At 36.1% G+C, this 24,226-nt stretch overlaps 1 protein-coding gene across 1 annotated transcript; it reads right to left on the bottom strand.

Annotated features, from left to right (window-relative positions):
* Positions 1-8,757: 8,757 nt before the first annotated feature.
* LOC143073377 (uncharacterized) lies at positions 8,758-11,697 on the bottom strand. Its single transcript, XM_076248870.1, has one exon. The coding sequence runs from the start codon at positions 11,581-11,583 to the stop codon at positions 10,102-10,104; it is 1,482 nt and encodes a 493-aa protein (XP_076104985.1). The 5' UTR covers positions 11,584-11,697; the 3' UTR covers positions 8,758-10,101.
* Between the last annotated feature and the right edge of the window lie 12,529 nt (positions 11,698-24,226).

The raw sequence follows: 24,226 nt of genomic DNA, 5'->3' as shown, positions 1-24,226 counted from the left end.
TTTGTGTAAAGTTAGATACGACGGGTTCTTCCAACGAATCCCGTATTAGCATGGGTTTCGTGTAGCACAATTTTAAGTTTTCTGTTTAGTATTTCGTGGACTGCTGTTTATGTTTTCTTGTTTTTCATAAGTTTTGGGTTGTCTGTTTCATTCGATCTGTAGATTTTGATTGTCCCATGATGTCTCTCTCTTTTAACTTTTTATTTCGCCTTCTAGCATTATTGTTCCTTTTTGATAAATGACTTTTGTACAAGGCTTCGGAATGGTTTAAAACTATTGGAGACGCGATATATCTGCAATGCATTATACAGACGACATACGTGGACGTAATTCTTGTTTGAATTAAAACATAGATCTACAATGACTGGTATAAAAGATTAAAATCTATAGAAGTTTTCATGACATGTATTTCAAATAAGTGGTATGATAATTAAGTCTAGCCAGTACAAGTGTACTTCTTCTCTGCTTTGTTAGTCAGTTTACAAACGGACCAAATAACCCAAGTAAGAGTATAGATTAACGAGCTAAGGCAAACGAGGCAAACAGTTTGTCTTCTTATTTCTTAGTAGTAACATACCCTCTGCACAAATAATATATAAATTGATAAATAAAGGCAACAGTAGTATACCGCTGTTCAAAATTCATAAATCGATAGAGAAAAAACAAATCCGGGTTACAAACTAAAACTGAGGGACATAATAAGTTAGGCGCATATTTATATTATGCTTACCAAATATACAGCGTGAAGTTCTAACGCAAACACAACCTTCCCAACAAGGCAATCACAAAGAATCATATATGACAGATATCGGTGTTACGGTCATCATTAATGCATAATTATGTGTGCTGGACGGTACTATAACTCTGTGATTTACTCTGGAGAGACATGATTTTTTAGTGTCTCAGGTCTTAATGTACCATAACCAGGGTTTAATCTGTACTTGATTGGTGGTTTCTTATATTCTTCTGTGACAATTTTACTTATCATGGTGTTTATTATATGTGCTGTATGTACAGCAGGATGCTCTTATTTATTGGACGAACTGGGTTTTATTCCGCATGGAAATCATGCAATTCGCTCAGTTTACTTCCTTTTTGTTCTTTTGTCCCATTCCAATTTCATTAACGGTAAAGGATTATCAAAGGTACCAGGCTTATAATTTGATACGCCAGACGTGCGTTTCGTCTGCAAAAGACTCATAAGTGACGCTCATATCAAAACCATTTCAATGCATCAGATGCGCTTTTCGACAATAAATTTTTCTTCAGTGATGCTTGATGTCAAAGTATTTGAAAATTCAAAAAAAAACTTATACAAAGAACGAATATAACAAAGTTATGGACTGCAGTAAACTGTTTTTGCCTCTTATTATTAAAGACACAGAATACGCATATATATATATGTAGGACTCTAAAGTGCGATGGTACTCTAAAGTGCGATGGTCACGCTAAAGTGCGATGGTCTACGCTAAAGTACGATGTTGTCTCACGCTAAAGTGCGATGGTTGTTTGTTTGCTAAAGTACGATGGTATATCATGCTATTAAAGTGCGATGGACCAATATGATAAGGTCGACGGTTTAAAACATTAAAATACAGGGATTTAAAAAAAAACTGCTGATCTATTTGCAAAATCTAGAATGCTAAGGTATAACATATGTAATAGGCTTTATGATTTAAAAAATTTATTTTGAAGTAACATTTATTTGTACAAGGTGTTTTATTCTTAAATGCGAGAAAAGGTCAATATTCTTCAAGCTTTCTCTTTTCCGTAAAAAAGACATTTTATATTTTCCTCCACTGTACAAACTATGTTTTAGCCGACAATTTATAATTTACGCTGAAAAACATAAACCTTTATTTTACTGACGTTACTTTTTAATAAAATCGGAATTATTTTTAAGGGGACCGCAATGACGTTACGCAAGGTATTGCGTCGCAAGACGTGACATGTATAATTGACAAATGTGACGCCATATACTAACTTTAACATTGTGTTATCAAGAGCGGAGAACCTACTCAATCGACTTTTACCAAATAAATACAATAAGCTGAAGAAATGTTTCAAAATTTATCATGTATAAGGCAATTAAGTAAGGATCGTTTTTATTTTCTGATCTGTAATGAGATGAAAACAAATGCAAATTTTTCCAATTTTATTTTGGATAGGATACATAGCAACCTTTAAAATAAATCTTGCTCCCGGAGGGACACATGAAAACTAAAATATATCTGAACATTTTTTTGACAAATTGAAAATAAACACTTATGGTATTTATTTCATAAAAATCGGTCATATAATAATTCAGCAATATTTCTTCTTATAAGGATTTTAGTTGAAATGGTTTTTTTTTTAGATTGAACTCACTTTTGTCCAATATTTGTATGTGTCTGTGCGAGTTTTCAGACTATTTCTCTATCTTTTTAGCACTGATGGTTTTATTTTACAAATACGTATTTATTTAATTCTTTAAAAATTATAAGACCATTGTACCTCGGATTCTAATCGGTTTCTAATCTATAAAGATGCGTGAAAACTTTTGTCCATAAGAATATATCCCTCGGCCCATCCCCCCTCTTCCCCTATGTCTATAAAGGGTTTATTCCTTTTGTTTGTGTGTTTTTCTAATCTGAGTGTTATTTTGATTCAGCAGACCATTTTGGAATGAACTTTTCCCGGCATAATTTTAACTGCCTAAACAGTTCGTAAAAAGTGTGTATTTGTATAAAAGACGCCACTGTGCAGAAACGTCAAAATGACGCCCTTGGACATAATGGCTAGACATAGGGAATGCTTTCCGAAAAAAAATTGTAAGGTCATCATGTTTGCGAAAACAACCGACTCATTCAGCCATTTGTATGAACTTATAGTTTGTATCTTATAAATATGTTAGTTTTGTATTATAAATGCACATTTAGTATTTATACACCATGTTTCACCGAAGGAATGGACAAAAATTACGTTTGGACATAGTGGCTAGACATTCGATTTTTATAAATTCTGCTTCAAGAAAAAGTTTTTTTTTACATTTGAAACTTTGGAAATGTTTATCTTTTTCAGAACTTTATATTGAGTATAGTTTTAATATGATTTTATTACTTTATAGGGATAATAATAAAACTGAAATGTTGATAAACTTTCCTCAAGAACACATTAAGACAGGTTCCTCTGCTGAATATTTCGTTGAAGGCTTGCTTCAAATTTCAGCCAATACCAAAAAAACGGGTATGATGTTATAATATAAATCTAGTAGGAAACTGATTTACTAAATTTTGCAGATTTTATGTTCAATATTGCAACGGAACATAGAAAAATGCGTTTTATTTAATTTGAAATGTTACGCCGGACATGCAATTTTTAACGTAAAAGTAAGATTTGTGTGTTCAATAAAATAAATGTATGGTGCAAAAATTTATAGGATTAACTTAAAATAAGAAAAACATGTCATGGCCTTTCTGTAGATATATGGATGTTGGTGATTTTATTTTGTATAGGCAAATGGTTGCGTTCTTAAATCATGTAATAACGTAATTTTAATCCGAACGCATTACCGTGCATAACGTCATTGTAAACTGAATTGTAAACAATAATTTCAGTGCATCCGTTCGCTGCCAATAGAAGCAGGATCTACGATACCGATATGCGTATACTATTTTCAACCTATTTAGCATCTATAAAGTAAAATGGTTGACTGCAGGACACAAGTCCTTCTTTCAGCATCCGAAATAAATCAACACAGTTCCTTCAGCCGACGAAGCACGGTTAGGTCTGAAATTAAAACATGGACATTTGGTTTTAAAGTTATGAATCAAATGTTCTTAATTTATGTTCCGGCATATACATTTTTGGTTTGTATAAACGACTGTTAACGTCATAATCCAAGTACAATTCTCTCGTCTATACTTTCGCAGCCATCGCACTTTAGCGTATGGAGGAATCGTACTTTAGCGTAGACCATCGCACTTTAGCGTGACCATCGTACTTTAGCGTCCCCATCGCACTTTAGAGTCCTACATATATATTTTATTTCTTGTGTTTTCACCTCATCTGTCTGTCTATCCGTTGGTTTTTCAAAACACATTTCATATTTTTATGAGAACTACTACCAAGGTTATTCGTATCGTATCACCAGTATGGTAGTGATGAATTGTTACTTTTTAACACTTTTTGAATCTGCAGACACTTATTTCTTGTTTTAAGATAATTTGATTTACAATTGGAGATATGCATGTCAAGTTTACTGTATTAATACTTATTGTTATTTGTGGATAATAAACTGACACACTGTAATTTGTTATTAACCATCAGTAACAAATCAATGAATAAACCGATGAATAAACTTAGAAATTACATAATCATAAGTATACACCGATAAAAAGAAACATATGACTGACAGACATTGTTTTGGTACACGTCAATTCTCAAACTAAATGAACAAATTGCCAGTTAACGATTTATCAAAATTATTGAAATATTGTCACGTGTATATAACTTAATGTTACCATTTTAAATTTCAGCTTTCACACCCTCATTTGTCTTAGTCCAACCAGACATGTCAGCTACCGATACATCTTGTCTAGAGTTTGAAACTATAACAGAGTACGAAACAATAAGCACTACTGAGACTATTAATGTAACTGAAACTGTACATGTAACCGACCATGTGATAGTAGCAAGTACATCGGTAGCATTACTAACCACGAGAGTGATAGATAATTATAGTACGATGTTTACGTTGACTTCGACAGTCAATTACACTGAAACCTATAATTTTACATCAACAGTATACGACACAAAATGCATAGTGAATTGTTCACATGCTTCAAATTTGTACCTGTCTACCGATGACCCCTCGCTTGTGGAAGCCATATCGAGTATGGAAAACGATCTGATTGTCGATAAAACAACAACTTCCGCTTACAAAAGGACATTGAGTAGTGCGCCTGACGGTCGAACCTCATCATGTGTTATTGGGGTGGCTGGTATAGCAATTTTGGTTGCACTATTTTCTTTCATTCTGCTGGGTGATTTACCATTAGTCGTCCGATATTTCAAAGCTGCCTTTGACACTCGATGTCGTTGTCGCTAAGAACAAAAGACCCTACCGGGTATTGAAACAAGCACATCTTGCCCTCGACACGAACACACTAAAGTGGGACCAACAAAGCCACTCGAAAATAGGGATATGTTATATTAGAGTTCCGACTTTGTTAGGATGTGTTTGCTTTGAACGGTGTGTGATAAAACTTTATTAGAAAAAAACCCGGTCTGAATACGAGAGTTAACTTTTCAAAAAATTCCTTTAAAAATGCTAATATTATTGTTTAGAGACAGTTGCTAACTGTGCACATTGTCCTTCTCGGAATTACCCTATCTGAATGGTTGTATTTATTTCTACCTGTGGATCACGTTAACTATTAGTGAATAATTGCCATTCCCTTTCTATGGATCAATCACAGTACTTATTCTTTTTTTTTTCTTATCTTTTCATGTTATAATTTTAACGTTAATCCAAGCAAAACTTGAAATGACTGATTCTCTTTCTTTTCGTTTGATTTACGTATTATTCCTAAACACTAAAAGAAATTTAAGAACTTAATTCTTCGAAAAAATAAAAACCGGAACAAGTAAATTTGTTTTAAGACTAATAATGATTGTTTAAACGTCGGCGATATATGCGATATCAGTTGAGGACATAGTTTGCTTTAATTAGATAATTGTTTACATCAATGAAAGGCTGAAAATATGAAATGAATAAATCATTGGCTTTTATGGCATTTATAAGTAAACTGGACGGTGTATTTACATTTTGTAAGATGGTAACAATCAAACAAAGGTCACTAAATGATCTTAGTGAAATACTCGAGAACTTTCTAATTATTTATGAAACAATTCATGCTTCCTACTCGAGCTCTACATTTACAAAAACAGCAGACACAATTTTGAGAATCTTTTCTCGATCGAAATGCTCATGTATTCTTTTCACACTTTAGTTAAAAAAGAAATAATTGGCATAAACGTTTCTAGAAGATTAAGATATACGCATCTAAGTCGAAATTTGGGACAAAATGTAAATATGGAATAAGACCGTCACTGTTTTTTTAACTACGCATTGGATTATGACGAACTATATAAAATGTAAAAATGGTCAAACGATAGAAAGTCGTTCGTAAATGGAAAGATGGTTAAGACTTCTTTTGTACTTTGGATCATGGACTTTTCTTGCCGTTGTTACGTTTATTTTGAATGTTTTAAACGTGAACTGGAAAGAGACACATATCGTTAGTGGTACATTATTGGTTCTAGTTTTATCAGTTATTCAGAGTTTTGTGTTGGAATATCCTATTCAGACAATATTTTGTTTACTTTTTGGAGGTCATACTAGGAAAGTGGCTAGTTCCGATGGTCAGCATCTGACTTTAATTTTAAACTATAATTTACTTGCTACTTGTGAAGAAGACATCGATGAATGCATGCTGAACATGTATGAAGCATACATGGGAAATATAGGTTCTAATACAGCCAGCGTTTTGGTGAGCGCCACGAAAGACAGCGAACTGAGACAGTACGAACTAATTGTGCGCGATCATTATCGTAATTTAATTTTTGACCAACTTTATCAAGAAGGACTTTTATTTTCTTATGGAAACTTGAAAGGAATTGACAACGTTCGTTTGAGATTTGTGTGGAATAATTTTCAACATATTGACAATGACGAATTCAGAACAATCTATCTATATCAGATCTGTACTAATTTTGTTAATGACTTCATGGTGATTCATAGAATATCATCAGTTTTGCGAAAGTGTGGACAATATCAGGACTTAATGCTTCTTTCTGAAGGTGAAACTGAGGCTTATACGTATTGTGATAGCCAATTTTATTCCAGTGCAGCAAGAAAGCAAGGAGAGCCATTGTTTCATTATTCTGAGGACGTAAGAAACATAGAAGGTAGGAATTTCAGCTATACTTTAGTGCTGGACAGTGATACACGAGTCGGTAAAGCAATAGCATTCAATCTGTTAGATATTGCAGCCGCTAATCCTGAGAGTGGAATAATTCAACCGGCTATATTTTTAGATTGTATAAATAAAACAGACACAATCTTTATGCATCTTGAATCAATGCGTCAAGCAATTAACGAGCCTCTGACGAATTCAATGGCAGAAATTTTAGAACAATCCTCATTTTTTGGAAAAGGACTAATAAGCAATAAAGTGTACATTAATAAAATTCTTGGAAGTAGAGACAACTTGATAGAGAGAATACCTATAGATGTTCTTAGTCATGATACATTCGAAGCTTCAATTTTACGCCCACTTTATGTTGGAAATATTCATTTACAAGAAATGCCATCCTACAACTACGTTACATGGAGTATCAGAGAACGAAGATGGAATAAGGGAGAAATATTATTGGCGATATACTTTTTTCATAACATTTTTGGAAAACCTATGAGATTCCTGCAAAAGAAATTTCAGAAATCAAAATTTATTGAGACAAAACTCAGAACGGCGACCAAATTAGATTTAGTTTCTTCTTTCGTAGCTCACTCTGCGCTCAGACAAATGTTTATGAAACCTGTTCTTTTACTGTTTGTAGTTATTCATCTTTTTACATCGCTAACATATCCGAATGCACCAGTAGCAGTTATCATGTTTTTTGTTGTTATTTTTCCAAAATTTGCGACATGTAATAAGCGCAACTTTAAATATGTATGTATAGAGTCTATCGCTTCTGTATTGCAGTTTACACCAGAGGCTATCACCGGAAGTGTTCGGATAATTCGAGCTTTTAAAGCGATTCTCTTCAACAATACCCAGTGGAAACCTCAAAGAGCAGTGGAAATTGAATTTCAACAGTCAAACCCTTTCGTATCTGCATTTCGTAACCTCTGGGGTTATTCTGTTTTTGCTGCATTAATTGGAACTTTAGCTGTAATATTTGTAGATGGAAGTCATTTGTTTCTTTTTATGACAGGATGCGTGTTTGTGCTACCTTTATATACAGGAATAACGTCACTTCCCCTAGGTTTTGCTTCAAAATACCGTCCAACAGTTGACGTTGCCGTAACATTAGCATCCAAGACATACACAGAAAACACTCAGATAAGCGGATATATAAACAATGACGATACTTTCTTCGCAAAATCATATGTTGACGTGTCGAATGAGGTGTTTGAAAATGAAACAATACCCAAGATTCCTGTACCTTACTTTCCACGAATATTACCACGGACGGAAAACACAATACTTAACGATTTCTCCATGTGCTTAAACAATCGTCCAGATCTAGATTTATCAAACGAGCTGCCTGAAGTCTCCACGTGTTAATTTATAATAAAATGTAATTCGAGATGTATTTAATCTCTGCTCTAAATGAAACAATTGTAATAATTTTGTAAAACTCTGAAAAAATTGGGAACCAACAGATATTTGAAACGTCCAAAATGTGTCGTGATTTCTTTACAAGTAACAAACTCAAATGTCAAATAGTTATCAAAAGTACCAGGATTATAATTTAGTACGCCAGACGCGCGTTTCGTCTACTGTAGACGGTCTACATAAGACTCAAAAACGTACATTGATAAAATTACGCCGAGTGAATATAAACGCCAAAGAGAAAGCAACCTAGCATCACAACTTTACAAGACATCCAAGAAAAATTTTCAAAAATAACAATGCTGTCTTTAAATAAAAAGACATGTGTCCCAAAATAACGTTATATCTTCAAATATTAAGAATACAGTACGTTCGATCATGAAAAAAACATATCTTTAATAAGAATTTCTTAACATAAATCAGAATACAATGAAGGAAAACTACGTTCCTAAAATTAGAAAAGCACAGTAACTAAATTATTATTTGCAATGTCTGTCTTTTTCTTTTGGTCATGGTATTGTCCTCGATTTAGAAATGTTAATAGTCTCATTAGAGCCGTTTAATTAGTTCTTGTCCAGACTGGCGCCTTCTCCAATTTCCCAAACTATAGAGCCATAAAATGGCTTCATATGCCTTACATGTGAAAAAGTCTATTTATTATTTATATTCATGATATCGCATTACTAAAATCAGACTTGAAAATATATATAACACGTTGATTGGCTTACTCATGGGTGTAAATTTGATCATGTTATAATTCCAAACAAAATCTTTATGTACATATATGCCTACCTTGATTCCTATCTCATAATATCTTCAATTTGAATTCCCGAGGACGTGAACAAATACTTGTTGAAGTTGATGCATTTAGAGAAAATATGTCATCCCTAGGACTATTGTTAGGAAAACTCTTAAAATAATTGTAACTTATGTAGATTATTTGTGTAGAAATTTTATCAATATTTTTACCCATAAGCAGCACATGTGGACGTCATAAACATGTCCGTATAATAAGCTTTTGAACAGATATATCATGTTAATGAGGGGTATTTGCGAAAAATACCAGTCTTGAGAATGAATTTCCCTCGCCTTACGGCTCGTGAAATTTAACATTCTCTCGACTGGTATTTTTCGCAAATACCCCTCATTAACATGATATATCTGTTCAATATTACTTGATAACTAGTGATTGTAAAAGACAACATGTATATGAAAACATTTTTTTTTTTTCAAATAGTATATATATAATTAGGTTAAAAGCTTATTCTAAAAATAAACATTCTCATACTGTACATAAAATTGGGAATGGAAATGAGGAATTAATATATGCAAGGTTTTAATTTAAAGTAAGGATGGTTACATGAATAATCGCATTACATACATATGTTCATACGATTCCGTAACTTTGATAGACAAACAACAATCGATTTACATAAAATGTGACATTTTTTCGTTTGACTGCACGTACTCTCCGTAGCATTACATCATGCTTCTTTCATATAGAGTTGTAAAAGTGTTGATCGTATACGCTTTAGCGCCAAGTTCATTCAAAATCATGTTGCTTTGTTCAACTCTTTTACACTCGAATAGAATAACAAAAAAACGCATCTTTTGTTCTCGACTGACCAGTTATCCCTATGCTATCTGAAACTTAGCTTTTGCATTTCATTTGGGTTTTTAGATTTAGAAAAAAAATGCCCTTCATTATATTTACAAAAAGTTAGCACGTATTGATCCCAATCATTCCTCCTCCATACTTTTTCAGAATATAAATCATTAACATCTCAGAGTTTTCAGTTGCCAGATCGAGTGCAAAGATTTGTCCGTGTTTTCTAGTTATATTTTCAACTTTGATACTGCTATCTTGAATAAATTGCGGAAGTAAATAATCAATGTTTAAAAACTCTTTGAAAATATCAACAACCCTTTCATTACATAAGTTCGATTCAGCCTCTTTTTCAAAACCAACTGTATTTACATACTGAATTTTAACTGGATTTGTTTCAAATTGTTGCAAAACTTTTGAAACTTCTACAAACTCGTTCCTCATTTGATGGTACCCATATGCGTTTCCAACGGTTGACTTATTTACCATATATAACCCTATGTTTATTGAATGAGCAAGCGATTCGGTTAAACTCGGTTGATTAACGATGAAATTTCTGGAAAGAAATAAAGCCGTCTGCAAAAACCTGGGTCCACTAAACGCTTGTAAAACTTCAAGAGCATAAATAGCTTGCTTTGAAACAAGAGGCACATACATGACAAATAAAAAGTTTTCGTAATAGCCACAGTCAAGTATAATGTTTGTTGCTCTTGGTGGTCCTTTGTGGCCGTTTAATTCATCAAAATCACTGTAAGTGTTTTCATCGTCGTTCCAAATAAAAAGTGGAATATTCATTTTTCTAAATACCTCGTGATAAACAGAAAGGGTGCTATTTTCACGTGAGGTGGTATAGTATTTATCTATCCAATCAAGTGCGCCTATTTTGCGTAACCGTCTCGCTATGGCAGTCTCGTTTTCACTTTCCATCCTGACAATAATATAATCATCCTGATGGAAAGTGTCTATAAGCCATGCACCAAAATCAATTGAGGACAAATTTTTGCGAATGCTTTCACTTCCAAATTTACTAATATGTTTTGAAATAGTTTCATTTGCATCCGACAGAATTCTAGATTGCACAATATTAATTAAATTTTTGTCAAAAGCCACGAAGAAAGGATTGTGAGAGTCATCCTCCAGAAAGCTATACAGATGATATGTTGCAGCATCCGGATATGTTTGTAAAAAAAGTTTGATACTCTCCCTTTGTCGGTACCAATTCCCTGTTGTTATGAAAACATTTCTTGGCAGATAATCACGCAACTGAATACTCAGATCTTTTTTAATACTAATTCCTGATCTTGAATCCGGAAGATCGTGAATATTATGTCTTTTGAACTGTTTTGTATTGGACTCTTTTAGTTTTCCAAGGACGAGGTTATACACAAAATTGCCTGAAATAAATCCTAAACCTATCACAATTACAATGAACATTATTCGATTCCATTTTCCACTCATATTTGGTCCTCCAATCATTGACATACGTCTGCTTATAGACACGCTTCGTTTAATGCCAGGCGACGTTTTTCCTTCCATGTTTGCTTTGACAATATTTATAGACATGCTATAGCGTACAGATAAGACAAGAAGGTACATCTGATATCTATCAGACAATCTGTTGTCTTCCTCAAGGATTATTCCACCTACTACAGTTATTATGTATCATTTCGTTTTCAAGGTGATTATTCGTACCTGTTCATACCTTTTATGCCAACTGACATTCCTGTGAGGTTTTGAAAATATGACCGATTAAGATAACACTATTTCAAATCGTTGACTTAATGCTCGAGAAATATGCACTAAAGATTACTGTTCTTATTACGTCACTTAGAACGATCGCTTTCCGTTTATTTATTTTTATTTATTTTTATTTAATTTTTTTTTTTTTTTTTTGCTATTTAATTTATATCTCCACTTTTTGTCCAAGACTTTTCAGGGAGACTACTGCGCCAATGTTGAAGAAACAACATCATCACGAGAAACACCGTATGTAGATGTGCAGTCGTTGGAACTTTAAAAATAGCTATGGGCGTCAAGTTGGTTACCTATTCCCTATTCCCTATTCGTTACCTATTCCCTATTCCCTATTCGTTGCCTATTCGTTACCTATTCCCTATTCCCTATTCGTTACCTATTCGTTACCTATTCCCTATTCCCTATTCGTTACCTATTCGTTACCTATTCCCTATTCCCTATTCGTTGCCTATTCGTTACCTATTCCCTATTCCCTATTCGTTACCTATTCGTTACCTATTCGTTACTTATTTGATTTTTAATATCCTTCCCCCTTTTTAATTATGGCATGGAATAGTTTAATATGGCTGCCGTTACCATGGAAACGGCACAATTGTGAAAAAAATTAGCTTTTGGTTTTTGGTGAACTGTTTGGATATGCTTCAACTCAGAATCATCATATTTTAAAACAATGTAGGTGCCCACTATATACAGGTGTTGGATGATTTTGGCGATCATTGGAACTACTATGTTGCCATGGAAACTACACCAAAATTTTCAAAATTCTCAAAATGCTCAAAACTTCATGAAACTTCACAGTAATGATGAGCAACATTGGAGTTGGAATTTCCAAAATAGGTCTTGTTACCATGGAAACAATGCAAAAAGGTAAAAAATTTCAAAAATAAGAATTTTCCGCAAACTGGATGAAACTTTACAGGAATGGTAACTGGCATAGGCAGAGTTGGATTTTGAAGTTAGAATTTTCAAAATGGCCGCCGTAACCATGGAAACAGCAAAAATATCAAAAATTCAAAATGTTCAAACTTAATGAAACTTTGCAAAAATGTTACTAGACATCTGTAGATGCTCTCTTTGACTTTGGAATTGTCAAAATGGCTGTCGCTCACCTGGTAATAAGGGGAAGGGGTGCCTTCCGTTATTGCTAGCAATTACAAATCTAGTTGTTAATAGTCTTACATATGGTAATAGTTCTGAATTGGTTGAGGTAAAATGATCTTTTTATGACCTATTTATATGTGTTTGTGCTCAACCGATCCTTTTACTTCATGTTCGATACGCATTTGTTCCTTACTTGTTTTTTATACGTTCTACCTTTTAACTGCTTTATGTCCGTATGTTTGAAGATGGATCTTGGTTCGACGGGATGAAATCTCCGTGTTAGCGCTTGCGTAAAAACGAAGATGTGGTATGATTACCAATGAGACAACACTCCACATTAGACCAAAATGACACAGAAATTATCAACTATAGTTCACTGTACGGCCTTCAACAATGAGCATAGCCCAAACCGTGTAGTCACCTATAAAAGGCCCAGACATGACAACCTCATATAATTCAAACAACAAAACTGACGGCCGTATTTCATATACAAAAAAATAAAAGGAAATATGTAACACAAAAACAAACGATAACTACTTAATTTCAGGCTCTTGTCTAGGGACAGGCACATACTTACATAATGTGGTAGAGTTAAACATGTAAGCAGGGTGTACATCGTTTCGGAGCATGCTATTACCTTGTTTAATTCGTTCCATCACTCGCTTATAATTCGCTTATAATACGTGTATCTTACGTTGCACCTTTTAAAACATGATTTTCAATTGTTTTGTTGTCTCTGGTGGAAGATTTGGGCTCTTAGAGGTGATATAACTCTATAAGTGCATTTGTATCCGTTCCAGCGGTCGGATAATACCCTGTTAAATATTCGTTACTAATTCGCTTTTAAAAAGTTTGTTGTACGTTGCACCTTTTAGAAAAGGATTTCCAATTGTGTTCATATCTCTGGTGGTAATAATGTGTTCTTATAGATGAAATACCCCCATAAGCGCATATGTACTCGTTCCAGCGATCGGTTAATACCCTGTTACCTATTCGTTACCTATTCGTTACCTATTCACTTATAGTACGTTTGTTGTACGTTGCACCTTTTAGAAAAGGATTTTCAATTAAATTCATATCTCTGATGGTAACAATGTGTTCTTAGAGATGAAATGACCCCATTAGAGCGCATGTACCCGTTCCAGCGCTCGGTAAATAACCTGTTACCTATTCGTTACTTATTCGCTTTTAATGCGCGGGGTATACGGTGCACCTTGAAATAAATCGTTTTTTAATTGTGTTCAGGTCTCTGGTGGTAAGAATGTGTTCTTAGAGATGAAATTACCCTATTAGCGCGCATGTACCCGTTCCAGCGCTCGGTTAATACCCTGTTACCTATTCGTTACCTATTCGCTTATAATACATTTTTTTATACGTTTCACCTGTTAGAAAAGGATTTTCAATTATGTCCAGGCCTCAGACGGTAACAATGTGTTCTTAGAGATGAAATGACCCCATTAGAGCGCATGTACCCGTTCCAGCGCTCGGTAAATAACCTGTTACCTATTCGTTACCTATTCGCTTTTAATGCGCGGGGTATACGCTGCAACTTGAAATAAATCGTGTTTTAATTGTGTTCATGTCTGGTGGTAACAATGTGTTCTTAGAGATGAAATGACCCCATTAGAGCGCATGTACCCGTTCCAGCGCTCGGTAAATAACCTGTTACCTATTCGTTACCTATTCGCTTTTAATGAGCGGGGTATACGGTGCACCTTGAAATAAATCGGTTTTTTAATTGTGTTCAGGTCTCTGGTGGTAAGAATGTGTTCTTAGAGATGAAATGACCCTATTAGCGCGCATGTACCGGTTCCAGCGCTCGGTTAATACCCTGTTACCTATTCGTTACCTATTCGCATATAATACATTTTTTTATACGTTTCAACTGTTAGAAAAGGATTTTCAATTATGTCCATGTCTCAGGTGGTAACAATGTGTTCTTAGAGATGAAATTACCCTATTAGCGCTCATGTACCCGTTCCACCAGAGACATGAACACAATTAAAAAACGATTTATTTCAAGGTGCAACGTATACCTCGTGCATTCAAAGCAAATAAGGAACGAATAAGAAGCAGGGTATTAACTGAGCGCTGGAACGAGTACATATGCGCTAATAGGGGTATTTCATCTAAAAGAACACATTATTACCACCAGAGATATGAACTGAATTAAAAATCCTTTTCTAAAAGATGCAACGTACAACAAACGTAATATAAGTGAATAGGTAACGAATAGGTAATAGGGTATTTATCGAGCGCTGGAACGGGTACATGCACGCTAATAGGGTCATTTCATCTCTAAGAACACATTGTTACCACCAGAGACATGGAGACAATTAAAAATCCTTTTCTAAAAGGTGCAACATACAACAAAAGTATTATAAGTGAATAGGTAACGAATAGGTAACGAATAGGTAACAGGGTATTCACCGAGCGCTGGAACGGGTACATGCGCGCTAATAGGGTAATTTCATCTCTAAGAACACATTGTTACCACAAGAGACATGGAGACAATTAAAAATCCTTTTCTAAAAGGTGCAACATACAACAAACGTATTATAAGTGAATAGGTAACGAATAGGTAACGAATAGGTAATAGGGTATTAAACGAGCGCTGGAACGGGTTCATGCGCTCTAATAGGGTCATTTCATCTCTAAGAACACATTGTTACCACCAGAGACATGAACACAATTAAAAAACGATTTATTTCAAGGTGCAACGTATACCTCGTGCATTAAAAGCAAATAAGGAACGAATAAGAAGCAGGGTATTAACTGAGCGCTGGAACGAGTACATACGCGCTTATAGGGGTATTTCATCTAAAAGAACACATTATTACCACCAGAGATATGAACTGAATTAAAAATCCTTTTCTAAAAGGTGCAACGTACAACAAACGTATTATAAGTGAATAGGTAACGAATAGGTAACATGGTATTTATCGAGCGCTGGAACGGGTACATGCGCGCTAATAGGGTCATTTCATCTCTTAGAACACATTGTTACCACCAGAGACACGGACACCATTGAAAATCCTTTTCTGAAAGGTGCAACGTACAACAAACGTATTATAAGTGAATAGGTAACGAATAGGTAACAGGGTATTTACCGAGCGCTGGAACGGTTACATGCGCGCTAATAGGGTAATTTCATCTCTAAGAACACATTGTTACCACAAAAGACATGGAGACAATTAAAAATCCTTTTCTAAAAGGTGCAACATACAACAAACGTATTATAAGTGAATAGGTAACGAATAGGTAACAGGGTATTAAACGAGCGCTGGAACGGGTTCATGCGCTCTAATAGGGTCATTTCATCTCTAAGAACACATTGTTACCACCAGAGACCTGAACACAATTAAAAAAACGATTTATTTCAAGGTGCAACGTATACCTCGTGCATTAAAAGCAAATAAGGAACGAATAAGTAGCAGGGTATTAACTGAGCGCTGGAACGAGTACATACGCGCTAATAGGGGTATTTCATCTAAAAGAACACATTATTACCACCAGAGATATGAACTGAATTAAAAATCCTTTTCTAAAAGGTGCAACGTACAACAAACGTATTATAAGTGAATAGGTAACGAATAGGTAACAGGGTATTTATCGAGCGCTGGAACGGGTACATACGCGCTAATAGGATCATTTCATCTCTAAGAACACATTGTTACCACCAGAGACACGGACACCATTGAAAATCCTTTTTCTGAAAGGTGCAACGTACAACAAACGTATTATAAGTGAATAGGTAACGAATAGGTAACAGGGTATAAAGCGAGCGCTGGAACGGGTACATGCGTGCTAATAGAGTCATTTCATCTCTAAGAACACATTGTTACCAGCAGAGACATGGGCACAATTGAAAAACGATTTATTTCAAGGTGCAGCGTATAACCCGCGCATTAAAAGCGAACAGGGAACGAATCAGTAACAGGGTATTATCCGAGCGCTGGAACGAGTGCATACGCGCTAATAGGGGTATTTCATCTAAAAGAACACATTATTACCACCAGAGATATGAACTGAATTAAAAATCCTTTTCTAACAGGTGCAACGTATAAAAAAATGTATTATAAGCGAATAGGTAACGAATAGGTAACAGGGTATTAACCGAGCGCTGGAACGGGTACATGCGCGCTAATAGGGTAATTTCATCTCTAAGAACACATTCTTACCACCAGAGACCTGAACACAATTAAAAAACGATTTATTTCAAGGTGCACCGTATACCCCGCGCATTAAAAGCGAATAAGTAACGAATAGGTAACAGGTTATTTACCGAGCGCTAGAACGGGTACATGCGCTCTAATAGGGTCATTTCATCTCTAAGAACACATTGTTACCACCTGAGACATGAACACAATTAAAACACGATTTATTTCAAGTTGCAGCGTATACCCCGCGCATTAAAAGCGAATAGGTAACAAGATTATTTACCGAGCACTGGAACGGGTACATGAGGGCTAATAGGGTAATTTCATCTCTAAGAACACATTGTTACCACCTGAGACATGGACATAATTGAAAATCCTTTTCTAACAGGTGAAACGTATAAAAAAATGTATTATAAGCGAATAGGTAACGAATAGGTAACGAATAGGTAACGAATGGATAACAGGGTATTAAACGAGCGCTGGAACGGGTACATGCGCGCTAATAGGGTCATTTCATCTCTAAGAACACATTCTTACCACCAGAGACCTGAACACAATTAAAAAACGATTTATTTCAAGGTGCACCGTATACCCCGCGGATTAAAAGCGAATAGGTAACGAATAGGTAACAGTTATTTACCGAGCGCTGGAACGGGTACATGCGCTCTAATGGGGTCATTTCATCTCTAAGAACACATTGTTACCGTCTGAGACCTGGACATATATGAAAATCCTTTTCTAACAGGTGCAACGTATAAAAAAATGTATTATAAGCGAATAGGTAACGAATAGGTAACGAATAGGTAACAGGGTATTAACCGAGCGCTGGAACGGGTACATGCGCGCTAATAGGGTAATTTCATCTCTAAGAACACATTCTTACCACCAGAGACCTGAACACAATTAAAAAACGATTTATTTCAAGGTGCACCGTATACCCCGCGCATTAAAAGCGAATAAGTAACGAATAGGTAACAGGTTATTTACCGAGCGCTGGAACGGGTACATGCGCTCTAATGGGGTCATTTCATCTCTAAGAACACATTGTTACCACCAGAAATGAACACAATTAAAACACGATTTATTTCAAGGTGCAGCGTATACCCCGCGCATTAAAAGCGAATAGGTAACGAATAGGTAACAGGGTATAAAGCGAGCGCTGGAACGGGTACATGCGTGCTAATAGAGTCATTTCATCTCTAAGAACACATTGTTACCAGCAGAGACATGGGCACAATTGAAAAACGATTTATTTCAAGGTGCAGCGTATAACCCGCGCATTAAAAGCGAACAGGGAACGAATCAGTAACAGGGTATTATCCGAGCGCTGGAACGAGTGCATACGCGCTAATAGGGGTATTTCATCTAAAAGAACACATTATTACCACCAGAGATATGAACTGAATTAAAAATCCTTTTCTAACAGGTGCAACGTATAAAAAAATGTATTATAAGCGAATAGGTAACGAATAGGTAACAGGGTATTAACCGAGCGCTGGAACGGGTACATGCGCGCTAATAGGGTAATTTCATCTCTAAGAACACATTCTTACCACCAGAGACCTGAACACAATTAAAAAACGATTTATTTCAAGGTGCACCGTATACCCCGCGCATTAAAAGCGAATAAGTAACGAATAGGTAACAGGTTATTTACCGAGCGCTGGAACGGGTACATGCGCTCTAATAGGGTCATTTCATCTCTAAGAACACATTGTTACCACCTGAGACATGAACACAATTAAAACACGATTTATTTCAAGTTGCAGCGTATACCCCGCGCATTAAAAGCGAATAGGTAACGAATAGGTAACAAGATTATTTACCGAGCACTGGAACGGGTACATGAGGGCTAATAGGGTAATTTCATCTCTAAGAACACATTGTTACCACCTGAGACATGGACATAATTGAAAATCCTTTTCTAACAGGTGAAACGTATAAAAAAATGTATTATAAGCGAATAGGTAACGAATAGGTAACGAATAGGTAACGAATGGATAACAGGGTATTAAACGAGCGCTGGAACGGGTACATGCGCGCTAATAGGGTCATTTCATCTCTAAGAACACATTCTTACCACCAGAGACCTGAACACAATTAAAAAACGATTTATTTCAAGGTGCACCGTATACCCCGCGCATTAAAAGCGAATAGGTAACGAATAGGTAACAGGTTATTTACCGAGCGCTGGAACGGGTACATGCGCTCTAATGGGGTCATTTCATCTCTAAGAACACATTGTTACCGTCTGAGACCTGGACATAATTGAAAATCCTTTTCTAACAGGTGCAACGTATAAAAAAATGTATTATAAGCGAATAGGTAACGAATAGGTAACGAATAGGTAACAGGGTATTAACCGAGCGCTGGAACGGGTACATGCGCGCTAATAGGGTAATTTCATCTCTAAGAACACATTCTTACCACCAGAGACCTGAACACAATTAAAAAACGATTTATTTCAAGGTGCACCGTATACCCCGCGCATTAAAAGCGAATAAGTAACGAATAGGTAACAGGTTATTTACCGAGCGCTGGAACGGGTACATGCGCTCTAATGGGGTCATTTCATCTCTAAGAACACATTGTTACCGTCTGAGACCTGGACATAATTGAAAATCCTTTTCTAACAGGTGAAACGTATAAAAAAATGTATTATAAGCGAATAGGTAACGAATAGGTAACGAATAGGTAACAGGGTATTAACCGAGCGCTGGAACGGGTACATGCGCGCTAATAGGGTCATTTCATCTCTAACAACACATTCTTACCACCATAGACCTGAACACAATTAAAAAACGATTTATTTCAAGGTGCACCGTATACCCCGCGCATTAAAAGCGAATAGGTAACGAATAGGTAACAGGTTATTTACCGAGCGCTGGAACGGGTACATGCGCTCTAATGGGGTCATTTCATCTCTAAGAACACATTGTTACCACCTGAGACATGAACACAATTAAAACACGATTTATTTCAAGTTGCAGCGTATACCCCGCGCATTAAAAGCGAATAGGTAACGAATAGGTAACAAGATTATTTACCGAGCACTGGAACGGGTACATGAGCGCTAATAGGGTAATTTCATCTCTAAGAACACATTGTTACCACCTGAGACATGGACATAATTGAAAATCCTTTTCTAACAGGTGAAACGTATAAAAAAATGTATTATAAGCGAATAGGTAACGAATAGGTAACGAATGGATAACAGGGTATTAAACGAGCGCTGGAACGGGTACATGCGCGCTAATAGGGTCATTTCATCTCTAAGAACACATTCTTACCACCAGAGATCTGAACACAATTAAAAAACGATTTATTTCAAGGTGCACCGTATACCCCGCGCATTAAAAGCGAATAGGTAACGAATAGGTAACAGGTTATGTACCGAGCGCTGGAACGGGTACATGCGCTCTAATGGGGTCATTTCATCTCTAAGAACACATTGTTACCACCAGACATGAACACAATTAAAACACGATTTATTTCAAGTTGCAGCGTATACCCCGCGCATTAAAAGCGAATAGGTAACGAATAGGTAACAGGTTATTTACCGAGCGCAGGAACGGGTACATGCGCTCTAATGGGGTCATTTCATCTCTAAGAACACATTGTTACCGTCTGAGACCTGGACATAATTGAAAATCCTTTTCTAACAGGTGAAACGTATAAAAAAATGTATTATAAGCGAATAGGTAACGAATAGGTAACGAATAGGTAACAGGGTATTAACCGAGCGCTGGAACGGGTACATGCGCGCTAATGGGGCCATTTCATCTCTAAGAACACATTGTTACCACCAGACATGAACACAATTAAAAAACGATTTATTTCAAGGTGCACCGTATACCCCGCGCATTAAAAGCGAATAGGTAACGAATAGGTAACAGGTTATTTACCGAGCGCTGGAACGGGTACATGCGCTCTAATGGGGTCATTTCATCTCTAAGAACACATTGTTACCGTCTGAGACCTGGACATAATTGAAAATCCTTTTCTAACAGGTGCAACGTATAAAAAAATGTATTATAAGCGAATAGGTAACGAATAGGTAACGAATAGGTAACAGGGTATTAACCGAGCGCTGGAACGGGTACATGCGCGCTAATAGGGTAATTTCATCTCTAAGAACACATTCTTACCACCAGAGACCTGAACACTATTAAAAAACGATTTATTTCAAGGTGCACCGTATACCCCGCGCATTAAAAGCGAATAAGTAACGAATAGGTAACAGGTTATTTACCGAGCGCTGGAACGGGTACATGCGCTCTAATGGGGTCATTTCATCTCTAAGAACACATTGTTACCACCAGACATGAACACAATTAAAACACGATTTATTTCAAGGTGCAGCGTATACCCCGCGCATTAAAAGCGAATAGGTAACGAATAGGTAACAGGTTATTTACCGAGCGCTGGAACGGGTACATGCGCTCTAATGGGGTCATTTCATCTCTAAGAACACATTGTTACCGTCTGAGACCTGGACATAATTGAAAATCCTTTTCTAACAGGTGAAACGTATAAAAAAATGTATTATAAGCGAATAGGTAACGAATAGGTAACGAATAGGTAACGAATAGGTAACAGGGTATTAACGGAGCGCTGGAACGGGTACATGCGCGCTAATAGGGTCATTTCATCTCTAAGAACACATTCTTACCACCATAGACCTGAACACAATTAAAAAACGATTTATTTCAAGGTGCACCGTATACCCCGCGCATTAAAAGCGAATAGGTAACGAATAGGTAACAGGTTATTTACCGAGCGCTGGAACGGGTACATGCGCTCTAATGGGGTCATTTCATCTCTAAGAACACATTGTTACCACCTGAGACATGAACACAATTAAAACACGATTTATTTCAAGTTGCAGCGTATACCCCGCGCATTAAAAGCGAATAGGTAACGAATAGGTAACAAGATTATTTACCGAGCACTGGAACGGGTACATGAGCGCTAATAGGGTAATTTCATCTCTAAGAACACATTGTTACCACCTGAGACATGGACATAATTGAAAATCCTTTTCTAACAGATGAAACGTATAAAAAAATGTATTATAAGCGAATAGGTAACGAATAGGTAACGAATGGATAACAGGGTATTAAACGAGCGCTGGAACGGGTACATGCGCGCTAATAGGGTCATTTCATCTCTAAGAACACATTCTTACCACCAGAGACCTGAACACAATTAAAAAACGATTTATTTCAAGGTGCACCGTATACCCCGCGCATTAAAAGCGAATAGGTAACGAATCGGTAACAGGTTATTTACCGAGCGCTGGAACGGGTACATGCGCTCTAATGGGGTCATTTCATCTCTAAGAACACATTGTTACCGTCTGAGACCTGGACATAATTGAAAATCCTTTTCTAACAGGTGAAACGTATAAAAAAATGTATTATAAGCGAATAGGTAACGAATAGGTAACAGGGTATTAACCGAGCGCTGGAACGGGTACATGCGCGCTAATAGGGTAATTTCATCTCTAAGAACACATTCTTACCACCAGAGACCTGAACACAATTAAAAAACGATTTATTTCAAGGTGCACCGTATACCCCGCGCATTAAAAGCGAATAAGTAACGAATAGGTAACAGGTTATTTACCGAGCGCTGGAACGGGTACATGCGCTCTAATGGGGTCATTTCATCTCTAAGAACACATTGTTACCATCAGAGATATGAATTTAATTGAAAATCCTTTTCTAAAAGGTGCAACGTACAACAAACGTACTATAAGTGAATAGGTAACGAATAGGTAACGAATAGGTAACAGGGTATTAACCGATCGCTGGAACGAGTACATATGCGCTTATAGGGGTATTTCATCTATAAGAACACATTATTACCACCAGAGATATGAACACAATTGGAAATCCTTTTCTAAAAGGTGCAACGTACAACAAACTTTTTAAAAGCGAATTAGTAACGAATATTTAACAGGGTATTATCCGACCGCTGGAACGGATACAAATGCACTTATAGAGTTATATCACCTCTAAGAGCCCAAATCTTCCACCAGAGACAACAAAACAATTGAAAATCATGTTTTAAAAGGTGCAACGTAAGATACACGTATTATAAGCGAATTATAAGCGAGTGATGGAACGAATTAAACAAGGTAATAGCATGCTCCGAAACGATGTACACCCTGCTTACATGTTTAACTCTACCACATTATGTAAGTATGTGCCTGTCCCTAGACAAGAGCCTGAAATTAAGTAGTTATCGTTTGTTTTTGTGTTACATATTTCCGTTTATTTTTTTGTATATGAAATACGGCCGTCAGTTTTGTTGTTTGAATTGTATGAGGTTGTCCTGTCTGGGCCTTTTATAGGTGACTACACGGTTTGGGCTATGCTCATTGTTGAAGGCCGTACAGTGAACTATAGTTGATAATTTCTGTGTCATTTTGGTCTAATGTGGAGTGTTGTCTCATTGGTAATCATACCACATCTTCGTTTTTACGCAAGCGCTAACACGGTGATTTCATCCCGTCGAACCAAGATCCATCTTCAAACATACGGACATAAAGCAGTTAAAAGGTAGAACGTATAAAAAACAAGTAAGGAACAAATGCGTATCGAACATGAAGTAAAAGGATCGGTTGAGCACAGACACATATAAATAGGTCATAAAAAGATCATTTTACCTCAACCAATTCAGAACTATTACCATATGTAAGACTATTAACAACTAGATTTGTAATTGCTAGCAATAACGGAAGGCACCCCTTCCCCCTATTACCAGGTGAGCGACAGCCATTTTGACAATTCCAAAGTCAAAGAGAGCATCTACAGATGTCTAGTAACATATTTGCAAAGTTTCATTAAGTTTGAACATTTTGAATTTTTGATATTTTTGCTGTTTCCATGGTTACGGCGGCCATTTTGAAAATTCTAACTTCAAAATCCAACTCTGCCTATGCCAGTTACCATTCCTGTAAAGTTTCATCCAGTTTGCGGAAAATTCTTATTTTTGAAATTTTTGACCTTTTTGCATTGTTTCCATGGTAACAAGACCTATTTTGGAAATTCCAACTCCAATGTTGCTCATCATTACTGTGAAGTTTCATGAAGTTTTGAGCATTTTTAGAATTTTGAAAATTTTGGTGTAGTTTCCATGGCAACATAGTAGTTCCAATGATCGCCAAAATCATCCAACACCTGTATATAGTGGGCACCTACATTGTTTTAAAATAT

The sequence above is a fragment of the Mytilus galloprovincialis genome, chromosome 4, assembly GCF_965363235.1.
Source record: "Mytilus galloprovincialis chromosome 4, xbMytGall1.hap1.1, whole genome shotgun sequence".
NCBI classification, from domain to species: Eukaryota; Metazoa; Mollusca; class Bivalvia; order Mytilida; family Mytilidae; genus Mytilus; species Mytilus galloprovincialis.
Note: the sequence above shows the minus strand (reverse complement) of the source record. Positions and strands in the feature narration are given on the sequence as shown.